Below are 13,265 nucleotides of genomic sequence, written 5' to 3'. Positions count from 1 at the left end.
AATTCATATTCCACATTATTTTTGTGGATGCTCAACTGTGTTGTGGCCTGGCTGCCCAGGCGTCTGCAAATGACCATTAAAGTGAACTGAAGAGAACATGGAAGTGGCGAGAGTTTCCCTAAATTGAGATCATGTGTGTGAAACTGAAACCTTTTGGTTTTGGGCTGACAGAAGAAGTTTTTTTCACCACAGTACTGTAAAAAAACAAGGAAGTATGGAGATCCCAGAGACAGAGGTGTGTGAGGTGAACATATATACAGTCAGATTACTGTTTGTCTGAGCATCTGCAGATAACACTCAACTGTGATGGAAAAGCAAACTTTCAGTACCTGTTTTAACCATTGCTCTCTTTTACTTGCATTGCTGTTTTGTCTGTCTTTATGTACACTATGATAAAACATCACTGTTCCTCCCACACAGGTTTGAGAGCATCACTGCTTCTCTCTGCCTTCCTCATGTTGCTGGGAGCAGGTCTGAGGAGCATCCCGCTGACAGATCCACAGTTCAGAAGATGGTAAGACTGCATCTTTAATTAGGCAATAGCTGAAGGGGAAAAGATGGCTGCTGGAGGTCGAGAGGTTGAGATAGATGCAGTATTTAAGAGAAATAAGAACCCGTGTATGAGTTCAATGGATGTTTTAAAATACCATTCTACCATTTTTTTATAAATATAAATACACACCTGAGCCCTTCAACAATGACCAAGTATAAGCCCCATTTTTGTGTTTTTGCAGTAAGCTGCGTCTTTATTTCCTTGAAATACAGTAATCTGAACACATTTGAAACCATTGCTACAAATGATGAATTAGTGTTATCTTTCTCCAACAGATGCCACTGCCACAAGCTTAAGGTTATTGGTCCATGTCCTGGCTCAGATAAATTGGCTGTGATTGAAAACAAATTCAGGCTGTCATTGAACAAACACAGACCGAACATTTAAAAGAGACGTTGTAGATGAAGGTAACACATTTTAACGCCTAATTTTATTAGTTTAATTATATTAGTATGTAAGTTAGTTGGCAATCTTATTTCATATTTATAGGTTTAGCTTATCTAAACATCCAGACTCTTACTGCTTCATTGTCATAATAAGTCAAAGTAAAAAAACGTACCCTTATTAATGGTTGTTAAACCATCAGTGCTGAAGACTAGGACGACCTTCAGCACGATCATTATTATTGTGTTTAGCTGATGAAAATGCTTTGTTGGTCTTTTAATGCAGGAGTGACTGCAGTAGAACCCTGATTCACAACCACTGTGTCACGTTCCGTTCGTGCGCTGTGATAAATCATCAGGTGCACAGTGGAAATCATTCAATTTCACCTTATTGCCCTGAAAACTATTATTTTATTATTGCAAATAAATGGCCTCAATTTGTCTATGCCACAGTGACAGACAAAACAGTTTCTTTAGTTCCTGAGTATAAATCTAAAATATGTTCAACTAAACTGTCCAGGTTACACAATAAGCAATTTTGAAATTATTTGATATTTTGTTTGGTGCTTTATTGTGGGATTTTTCTTACACGAAATATGTGCTTTAGCTCAAAAAACACTGCAGTAGCGTGACATTTTGAACTGTCAGAAATGGTTGTAGGCAGGTTTCAGCAGTTGTTTTTGGAGTGAGGTTTAATTATGATAAAGCATTTTAATATAGATGGAACAGCAGGCTACTGGATATTAAAAAACAATAAACCTCTCTAGCTTTTAAGTGTGGTAACACATTCCAATATATCACAGAAATTATGTGTTTAATAATAACATTTTCCATATGAATTATTTGTTCTCAGAATGTCTGATACTGTTTGTAATTTCGTGTTTAGGCTTTATTTCACGTTCTGTTTTTGCCTTTCTTTGCTGATAATGATTGCTTTTAGTTAAGTGTGTTTGGCCGTCAAACTGTGTTCATTTAAACTTAAATCAAGGTTTGTTTGTTTGGCTTTAAAGTATAGACCTGTCACTGAATACAGGAACACTGCGTGATTCTGAAAGAAAGGCCAACACTAAGTAGATCCATTACTTCATTGCCAATTTTTACCATTATCAGGCTGTACTTTGACCATTTATCAGTGGAAAACATAAAGGAAATTAATTTATCCCCACATCCTTGTACTCACTTTTACTCACCAGCAAGATTCTCTCCTTTGTCAAGTGTAGAAGCTCAGAGAAGGTCGTTCCAATAAATGATGCCTTTTAAGTGATTTTAATGAACGTGTCGTAATGTCTCAAGCGATTCCAAATGGGATTTATCAATACACGGAGGAAATTGTATTTCCATAGAGTGAGTCATAGATCTCGCTCCATGCATTGGAGGATTTCTGAAATATATTTTGGCTTACAGAGAGCTGAGAAATCAATTTGAGTTTCACAATATTCTCACTCTGCCTCATGGGGCTGCAACAAAAAAGTCATCAGTGGACTGAGAAGCTTACGATAAGAGTACAGAGACGATTTAAACTGTGTAAAATTCCAGTAAAATATTTTACGTTACATTTTTTATTGGCAGAGAATAATGTTTTTGGAATAGGATAGAAGGATACATTTTTAATCCTATCAGGAAAGGGATTTCCTCTACGAACGTAGGTATGTTTGATCACAATAGATTGAATACTAGACTGTTGGATAGGAACTGTGAGGTGTACATTACCGAGAGCATTTAACTGAACAGCCAAAGAATACTAAGTCATTAACAGTGTATTAATAAGTACATAGAAAAATATGTAAAATACATGTGTATAATATATCTCAAACTTTACTATGTGTAAACATGTGTTACGCATACTGAATATTTATTTGGAGATGTGAAATTATAGAACATATATAAATATTATCAGAGTGAAGTTTTAGTTAGTGAATACTTGCTAAGAAGAATGAGGAACAAATACAATTCCATACTTTCTTCTACTATACTATTCTTGTGATCAGAGGACAGTTTCCTTTTATTTTTAAATGAAGCATACAGTTTTATCCACCAGTATCAAAGGTTACATTGATGTTTTTGCTGGAAAAAACACTAGCAAATATCAAAAAGAATAAAGCCTCACTGGAGATGACTGCAGCAGTATATACACTACATATTTATTTTGGATTAATTAAATGATTTAAAGACTACTGTCCAGGGATCTGATGGTGAATAATAGTGAAAAGTGAATAATGTGCCTCGTGGCCTCGTTTGAGTGACATTGCTTGGTAATAGCAGTTACTGGAAACGTCAGTTTCTGTGGTTTGTTTTCATTGTGTGATTCATTATGTGTGATAACTTTAGAGTTTGCGCAGAATAAAAAGGCACATAACGATTAAAGCTCTTGTATTAGACAACCTGTTAGCAGCATATATAGCATATGGCTGCAGTATCATAATAACTCGTATGGCTGCTGGTCATGTAAGTGAATTGTGTTAAAGTTATTCCTGTAATGGTTAGGTTCTGGTTCCCTTCTGAACCCATCTCCCACTTCTAATCCAGAGGCACTAAGGCAAGTTTTAACAAAATAAAGTATTTGACGTGTCTTCTGTCCAAACAGTGTGATTTAATATCCAATTAACTTGTTTAAGGGTTAATTAACTAGTTTTAGGGTTCACCCAGTGCTGCTGTGACAGCTGAAGCAGCAGGAGAAGGTCAGGATGGTGTAGGTAGGTAGGTAGTGAGACAGAGAAACACAGAGAGTTATGGGCAAAAATGGAGGAGGAGGTGAACAGGAGAGGCAAAATAGTCGACACGCTGCTGTGGGAAAGACAGAGCATCGGCGTGTGTACAGTATATTGTTCACTTATTCATGTCACACGTTGATCCCAACGCCACTTAAGTCTCATTCTGTGGGAAACACTAGATGTATCTCAGACTTGTATAGATCATATTGTTACATAAATACAAATGTGGCCTAGATTGTCTTGTACAATGGCTTTTCGCAGGGTGCAAAATGTCCTGTGAAGGGAAACGTAACTGTAAAATAGTTTCATGTGGTTGAATTTTATCACTGCCTAACGTTGATGTGTTTCAGGGTGTTTAGGGTCACTTTTATAAACACCATAACACAAGAGTCCAGAGTAGAATACTCACGGAATATTGGGGTGTAGTCGATCTCTCTCTCCCCTGCAGGGGGTGCTAAAACTGTTTGATGTAAAGAAGTAAAACCTCCCTCATTCATCTTTTATTGTTTAATTATTTTGAAGGGTAGTAAGGCGGGGTGAGAGTTGGCGGTTACATCGTTGATAGGTCCATCTAGAGACAAACAGCCATTTACGATAAAACACGTACCTATGGTCAATGTACAGTGAAAAATGTACCTGATCCTCATGTTGTTTCGACATCCTGGAGAAAACCAACAGAAGTAATATTTATGCAATTAAGTCAAAACCTGTTCTGCAAAAACATACATTTATTTTTTAAGACGGGCGTTTTCCCACTGGATGTAATTTAATTTCTCTCTTGTTTTATTCTTGTATTCATTCCATCATATGCTGTTCACAGCCCTCTTTTAACTTGTATGAATAACGTCAGAGGGTTTTACTGGAAAGGGGAAACTGAATGAAATGAAAATAGGGCTACAGAGGATGTTCTTCCTGTTTGAACTTTGAGAACTGCTTCCACTTTTCTCCTTACATATTTCACATACGAGAAATTCAGATTTCAACACCGATATATAGACTAATAACACTAAATTGCTTCCTGGCATGCCAGCTACAACATTCAAAGTGAAAGTGTTGAGTTAATTTTGTTTTAATTATGTATTCATTTTTTAAATATCTCTCTTTCAAGTCTTATAAAACAGTAAAGTAATTAAATATGAGTGAATGCTCATATTTAATTTTATTCATGATTTATTTATACATTCAAAAGTAAAAGCCAGTTAGAGATGCACAGGTCTTATATTTGTACTTGTTGATCCAGTGACCCGCTACTCTGCACGTCATCCCGTTTCCCACAGAGCTGTGACACCTAACTGTATATAATTGAAACCCAACCTAAATAATTATCTGTGTTAGTACTTGGTATTGGCAGAGCATGTTAAGACATATTTTAATACTTGTGGTACTTTTTGTTAATAAAGTGACAATGATGTAAAAATACCAACAGCAATCCCGGTCAAATGTGCATAAAAAAATCAAGAATAAATCTTAAATCTACTGTAAACCATGGCTAAGGTTTATCTCAAATTTAGCCAGAAAATCAAAATGTGATAATTTATAATTTTATCACACAGCACTGTCTCAGACCAAGAGTTGTGAGTATTGTGTGTGTGTGTGGTGTCAAAACCTCTTTATTGATGAGAGCTAACCTGCACATCATGACCTTTTACAGTCTCTCTTTTGAAAGTGCAGAAACCAGATTGCACAATAAAAAGCAGAGATAAGGTGGAGCCGCACAGTGAATGTTAGTTTTGACACAGTTCATTTTAATTAGCATAATAAATGTAAAAGGCCACAGCTCTGGGTGGGCCATGTTTTATTGAATGTCACAATGGATTTATCACTGTAACACACTGACACATAGTGTCGCTCACTGCTTCACCAGTAGATGTCTCCCTTTGCTTTGCAGTAGTGCTGAAACAATAGCACAGACCCGTCAATGCTGCAAAGGGATTTTTTACCCCCTTTGCAAATCCGAGACAAAAAGGAAACCAGACAAAACATACAAGTCCAACCGGCTCTGGAAATGTTGGATTTTCAAAGGAATTGCGCGTTTGATGATAAAATTGAGTTTTTGTTTCCTGCTTACCTGATCAAGAGATAAGTGCTGACAATTCCCCAGGTTCAAAAAACATCCGACTAGGTCCCTTGTCAGCCCCCTGCAGATATGTCTTTGTTCTGTGTTCTATTTGAGGTTTGACGAGAGATTTGTCTTTTTTTCCATTTTTGCACTGTAGGTTTGACGAGAGATTTGTCTTTTTTTTCCATTTTTGCACCCCTGGAGGAAGTCTACCACCCCTGCTTTGTTTCTTAGATAATTTCTAGGAAATCAGAGGTGCACAGCTCCCTTTCCTTTCTCTATCAAGTGTTCCATTTGAAGAGAAGAACTGAAGTGGACATGATTGTTTTGTTAAGTCTGGAAAAGACACTCACAGGCCACTCATCAGTCTTCACCTTGATTAAGGGCTCTCTAATCAACTTTGTTCTGTCTTTCATTTCAAAGCTGTCACTCTTTTTTTTCTTGCCCTCTCAGTCTGTCTCTGTGTTTTATATTTAAATACAGACCAGCTGTGTGATTATTAAGTGTCCCTGAGTGAGAGCGCAGACTCACACTGTTCTGATTGGTCATCAGAACAGACTGTGGGTCCCACAGCGGGCAGTCTTTATTACTTTGACAATTGCTGTAGTACCATTTTCATGACAGAATTGGTTTGTGTGAAGGCAGAATTGGGTCCATTATCCTCAAATGCACTGACTGTTCTTGCTTTGACCAAGAGTGGTCAGATGATTTTCGCCACAGTACCACAGCCTTTATGTCTTTGGTAAACCTGTTTCTGTCAGACTGACTTTATCAATACAGATTAACGTAATCAGTTCTTGTAGAAAAAGAATTTGCCCCTATCTCTCCTTCCCTTTCTCGCCACAGTGCTCAGGTCAGTGGCCACCTTTCCTTATCACTTGTCATATTAAGTGTAATTTTTCGTCACGTCCAGTTTCAGATCTTTTGCACACAGAGACAGCATCATGAAACACATTAAAACACTGTTGCACCAAAGTTGAAAGTTTTGAAAACAGTTAAATACTTAATTCTGTTATGAATAAGTCAGTACAGTTGAACTCTTGTTTTTTTTATAATTTCCAAAATTTCCAAAACACCACTGTTGTTATTTTTTTTCGAGAATTGGTTTTAATAAATAAACTTTGTCTTCACGTTTAAAACTAATATAAAAAGCTCCAAAAATACAACATTCCCAAAGCTGATCATGAAGTTACCATGGTCTCCAACAACGCTTTTGCCTGCCCCTGTTCCCCCCCGCCTCCCCTTATTTTCATTGGTTTCATTAAAGCTGACTGGCTGCTGTTTTTAAATCCATACAGGCATCATGCTGTGTAGTACCAATTGGTTTGGTTTATTTTATTTTAGGTTAGCTGCTTAAAAATGACATCTGCTGCCTATTAACGCATTTTCAAAGTTGGAGAAACAAGTTGAACATAGTGGTCACTGTTAGAATTTGAGGGTTAATAATTAATTGAGAAGCTCTTACCCTGACTGAAGTACTTTCCACATGGTCAGACAGAGAACGTTCCAAAGTGGCAGCTCAACCTTCAACCTTTTTCTCTGTACTTTGTCCAACACTAAAACAACACATTTTTTGCTAGTTTGCTGTTAGCAAGAAAGCCAAACAGGCTAGTTGAAAACGACTTACAAAAACAAGGAGCGTGGAGAGATATTTACACGGTGTTACCTGCTAATTCTTACAACCTCGTAGCTGCACGTGAGGATATCTTACAAACACAGCCAATTACCAGCTGATGGCTTTTTACTTTTATACACATTGGCTTACGATGCCTCGTCCTGTTTCAAGTCATTTTCTCCACTCTTGCCATTTCATCAAACTTTAAACCCAGGCGAATAGAGGGCAACCATGTTGTCATGGGTTGTGTTGTAGCTACAAACCAAGGAAATGTACTATTAATGGAGAGACAGTGAGTTATTAGAGTGTAGTGATAATTACTTTGAGACTCTCCACTGATCGTTCCCTCGATTCCATCTGTCCTGAACACCTGACTTCTTGGATGAAGTCCTTTTGGCCAAAAGCTCATAATTATCACATAAACTGTGTGTAAACTAGGCAGAGCAGTGGAGATGAGAGCCACTTGGCTGAAGGAACAAACACCTGAAACATTTAGTAGATGCCTAAAATGATCTGTTTTCCTGAAAAAGAAATAATTGATCCTCTGAGAAGGAATATATTTGACATCGTGTAGCAATAAAAATTAAATAAAAATAAATAAAAGACTTCCTGGCACAGGGATGAACACTCGACAGCTGAGTTAACTTGTTGTAGAAATAACAAATAATGAACCACAGGGCATTTAAAGAGATTGTCACCTCTGTAAACATGGCAGGTGTACTGTAAAAACTGAACTGTAAGATTAGGAGAGAAGACAGTGGCATTCAGTATTTCGTATCTTTTGTATGTAATCTAGAATAAAAGGAAGTCAAAGACGCAGGGGAGAGGAGGAAATTGGTCTGCTGAGGCACACTGGTCTGTGATATTGAACAGGACAGACGAGTGTGAGCACTCCAAAAACTCATTAAAATCTGTCCAGTACGTTTCATACAGTATACAGCTGACACGGTGTTTAGAGGAAAACATTTGACTTTTGACCCACAGCATGTGGGTTTCATTGCAGCATCTGCTCAGCCGTAGCATCACAACTTTTATGCTGGGTTCCATTTGCCTTGTAGGTTTCCATCTGGTTTGCAGGGAATTGCATCATGTCTGATTAAAACCATGTTGAATGCAGTGGATGCAGTTCTTTGACACCTCCAAGTGAGCTCATCTCGAACATGTTTCTTTGGAGTAGTAGCTCGTATTAAATTGTGAACCTGAAAGGCAAGAACCACATCATGCAGCACGGCACAAAAATTGCTAAAAAAAACCTCAACATTTTGGTGGACCCTTCAGGTTGACGAGGCATTACTGTTGCTGCTACAGAAACAATTCAGGAAAAAACTTAGTTTATAGTTTTGTTCAAAGTGCCAACTTTGTGAGTACTTTTAATCTAAAAACTGTAAATTTTCCCGTATCTGTTGGTTTTTATTTATTTTTAGCAACTTGACATTAAATGACATTAAATCTTTATTCCTGCTCATTATCAGTCATAATCAGGACTCATACTTTGGAAAATTGATGACATTTTAAACTCCAAAAACGTTTTCTTTTGTCTCATTCTTTTCTGGTCCTCCATATTCTGCCCCTGCTGGAGTTGTCTCAAACTGCTCTAAATGAATGGGCTCTTTACTGAGCTCACAGACGATCGATCAACCATACGATGCCTCTAGTGGCTTGTTGTCTCAGTTAGAGGGTGCTTGAGGAGAATCCGCGGTGCTGTGAGGTCCAGGTGACCTCAGGAGTATTGAAGTCTACCATAACCTAGCCTGAAGTGGGACTGAAACTCAAACCCCTGCTGTGCAGGTTATTACTCCCATCCCCAGGGATAATTATAATCTCTCTTATACAATTTCTGCCCTTGGCAGGATTCTATCTGATTTAACAGCAAACAGTAGATTATTTATTGTCTGTAGGAGTTTTTTCCTGACTCTATAAATTCACGGATGTAAGGTTCACTGCTGTGGCCGTGTTTAATTATGTTCCTTGATTATCAGTAGTAGATGCACACCAGTGCTGTGTGTTATAAATAATCAACTTAATAAAAAAATGTTTTATTAAGATTAAAGATTAAATTTGTTTTAATTTTCAGTCACTGGAATTTGGCAAAAATATGCAGGGTTTTTATGGGTGCTTAAAAATCCTTCAGGCCTGATGAAAAAGCACTTGACTGGCAGATCAAGTGTTTGAAAATAGAAAAAAAAAGTATTAGTGACAGTGACTTACACCAGAGACACAAGAACAGAAGGCTGAATATTTTAGTGCAGTGATAAGTAGTGGAGTTTTGCTGCCTGCTAACACACCGCAGTTCCCCTCAGGATGGGAACCAGCAATCACAAAAATCACACTTCTCACAGGTTTTGTTGTCTTAAAAAGAAAATCAAATCAGAAATTCATGTTGATCCATCCCTGTAATCAAAAATACTACCCAGTCTTGCACAGTCAGAAAAAAGGTGCTGACAACTGACATTGAAGTGCTTGAAAAAAAACCTTAATTTGAGTGTAAACAGTGTTCTTTGACAACAGTAGTAACCACAAGTATACGAAAATATATTTTTGCATTATTTTTGTATCCAGTTTGAGAACTTATTTAGTATTTTGATGACTTTTTATTAAATTAACTCCTCTTTCTTGTTGTCATATCTCTTCCAGGTTGATACATGGGGGTCAGCTTCTTAATGGTTTGGCCGGTCCCACTATAATGAGCGCCGGCCCTTACCTGTCAACCACATGGTTCGCCCCCGACCAGAGGGCAACTGCTACAGCTGTGGCCTCTCTCTTTTGCACCCTGGGAGGCTCTGCGTCATTTATCGTAGGACCTCTGGTTGTCCCAGCGCCCAATGACACTCTGGCAGCAGCCGCGGTGGCGGCCGTTACCGACAGCTCCATTCGAGACAGGATCCAGCTGGTTATGTACACAGGTACTGACAGCCAGCGGGGAGCTCAGGGAGGGGGACAAAGGGAATCAATATCACATCATTTCGACATCATGTCGCCTCTGTTTGGAGGGAACAAATACAATCAGGCTGGGGATCCTACAGGTTCAAACAAACAGCAAAAAAAAAAAAAAATCCCTTTTGTGGGACTGACCTGCTAAAGTGATTAAAAAATTAAAATCATACAAAACACACAGGCTTCATTGGAGGAAAGCTTAAGATTTTTATTAACTTGCAGTAGGACTGTTACCGCCAACACCTTCAACAGATAGATATGGTTTTCATATACAGGAGGTTCTCGACTTACGTCAGAATTCCGTTCCTACGGTGGGATGAAACTTGATTTCGGCTTTCATACATTACATATAAGTACCTATGTCACTTACCTACGCTAACACAGTGGTAACATCATAATCCAGGACATAAAAACATCAGAAAAGTCTGACTTGCGCTCATGAGCTATAATAACGACATATTCGTCTGTTCTGCTCGCCAGCTATTTCCCATGTGAAATTTGTTTTAATGCGGTACACCAGAATGACGGAACAAGAACTTTTTAATTAATTTAATTTACAACGTAGGTCAAGGACATCATAAATTGATTGTTGTATTTCTACTCACATCCTAACATAAGCTAAAAATGTGGACATTTTTAGAGGATTGCTTGGAGGACACAAAACACTTTCACCACTGCACTCCACTAACAGACCAGACCACTGTGTTCAGACCAGAATGTTCTGGTTGTCACAGTAACCTTTTTCTGTAAATGTCAGATTGATCTGACTGTCCTGCCTCCGATCTAAAATCATATATGTCTCTTTTATCTCACAGAGTTGGCTGCGATCGCTGTACTCTTTGGAGTAGTGCTCGTTTATTTCCCATCTCGCCCACCTGTGCCTCCCAGCGTGGCCGCTGCAAGTCAGAGACTCAGCTACAGGAGTAGCATCTGCAGACTGATGAGGTGAAACCACACAAACACACACACACATACACACACACACACACACATACACTTTACCCAAAGTCATCTGAAAGACCAACTACAGACAGAACAGTTCTGAGGTACCGGTACTTTTTTTCTAGAATGAAAGCCGATATGCCCTTGACTCATCCTGGGAGAAGTGTGTTATATAATGTGAAACATCAGTTCTAACGTGAAACTCTATTTCTGACTACACACAGTTTTTTTTCTGACCCTGTGTTTGTGTATATGTGTGCTTTTTTTTGTTTAAAGAAGTTGACAGCTTTCAGTCGCAGACTTAAACAGGCTGATGTGAAACTCACCATCTGCTGGAGATGTTATCAAAGCAATCCCAGAAATCCCTGAGGTTGTATTAATTAAACTTCAAACCACTGGTCGATGCTAAAAACATCTTCCTCTGCATTTACAGTAACTCAACAGGGTCAGTTATTAGTTGGTGTTTGTGTATTTCTATGACACAGTAGTGTAAGCCTTTTCATAGAGTTGGAAAACTAAGATAAAAAAATTCTTTTGTCTTTGTCAAGTCTTTTGACTTAATCCTAGTCTTTATTTAGTCAATAGAAGTGTTTAATTTAAGTTCAGTTTTAGTCCAAATTTTTAGACTACTAAATTGAAATTTGATTGAGTGGGCTATGATTGGACTTTGCCTTTGACCAAACAAATGTACCTCTGATTAGCCAACTTGTTTGTTTCTCCAGTTTTCGTAATGTAAATCACTAATTGGACGTTGTCTCTGCCCATTGATTTTTATTTAATTTGATTAATGCATCAGTGAATTTCATTATCATCTTCATCATCATCATCATCATTATTTAGCCTAAAACCCAAGTTTACAGTTTAGTTTTCATCTTGGGAAAGAAAGTTACAAGTCCATAAAACCAACAATGGTGGTATCACATGCTACTTAAAAGTTGTTTTTTTAATTTAGTTTTTTATGTAGCTACAGTTTGAGGCTAAACTGCTGCTAGATCACAAACTGAGCAGCAAGAATTCTCACTTTGCCCTGGTTTAAAAAAACCCAGCCCCATAGCAGTGGACATAGATTAAAGAAAGAGCAAGGAGAAGGAAGAGAAGCCAGGCTGTGGCAGAGCTGGACCAGAATTCTGGCTTACCCCTGACGCCCTCCAGTAAAGAAAATAGCTTCACTGCTACTGCAGCAGTCTTTCCACAGGCCCCTGACAACACAGTGTGTGTTAATGTGCTGTAACTGCTCCCTGAAAGAGATGACAGGACTCAGCGGATGTCAGACTGAGGCATAGTTTTTAGACAGATACACACAAACACGACACACACTGGGCAACTGTTCGAGGCCACGGGGCTCAGAAGGTTTGTGTTCCATTTCTGATAGGCAGCCTTCCAGTGACCTGTTTGGCACTTTGGTTTAATCTGTGTCCAGCAGCATCAAGTTTCATTCCTCTACTGCAGCGACTGGACATAAATAAATCTTTTTATTGTATCACTCACTTGTTCCTAGTGGAGCATACTGTACCGCACTGTACTGTACTGTATATCGGGGGTGTCCACATTTTTCTGGCTTGACCAGGCTAAAGTGATCTATCTACATTGGTAATATATAAAATGAAACATATTTTAATTTTAAATGTTGATGATATACCAGCTATGGCAAAAACACAATTATTAATTTTACTTATTAAGTTTACTGTCCCTTTTCAGCTCTTCTAATCTCTTCTAATCGTGTTTTCCTTCTTGCTACCATAAGGCTAACTGTTTGTGCCCTCCGCACACACCGTAGGTGCCATCAGACTCATCAGTCCCACCGATTCCAAACTATTGATGTATCTGTTCATCCATGTGGCCTGTCAGGGTCTGAGCACTGGTTAATGATCTTCAGTGTGATGAGAGCCTCCAGCTGCTCACATCTGCCTCCACAGCAGCAGTCTAATTGGAAGCCTGAACGTCTCCACACATGGTGCAAAAGTTAATCCTACTCTCTGATCACGGTTCTGGGGCTGACGCTGAAGAGCCCAAAGCCAGAGCCTTGATGTCATACTTACTTTAGCTTCGAAAACTTGTCATTTTGATG

At 38.4% G+C, this 13,265-nt stretch overlaps 1 protein-coding gene across 1 annotated transcript in view; it reads left to right on the top strand.

Moving 5' to 3' along the window:
* slc49a4 (solute carrier family 49 member 4) overlaps positions 1–13,265 on the top strand; it is a 44,036-nt gene that overhangs the window by 3,256 nt on the left and 27,515 nt on the right. The window contains exons 2-4 of the mRNA XM_008328339.3: positions 421–514; positions 9,956–10,224; positions 11,071–11,200. Coding sequence (XP_008326561.1) covers positions 421–514; positions 9,956–10,224; positions 11,071–11,200 — 493 coding nt within the window. The remainder of the gene's footprint in view (positions 1–420; positions 515–9,955; positions 10,225–11,070; positions 11,201–13,265) is intronic.

Source organism: Cynoglossus semilaevis, chromosome 16, assembly GCF_000523025.1.
Source record: "Cynoglossus semilaevis isolate Cse_v1.0 chromosome 16, Cse_v1.0, whole genome shotgun sequence".
Taxonomy (NCBI): Eukaryota; Metazoa; Chordata; class Actinopteri; order Pleuronectiformes; family Cynoglossidae; genus Cynoglossus; species Cynoglossus semilaevis.
Note: the sequence above shows the minus strand (reverse complement) of the source record. Positions and strands in the feature narration are given on the sequence as shown.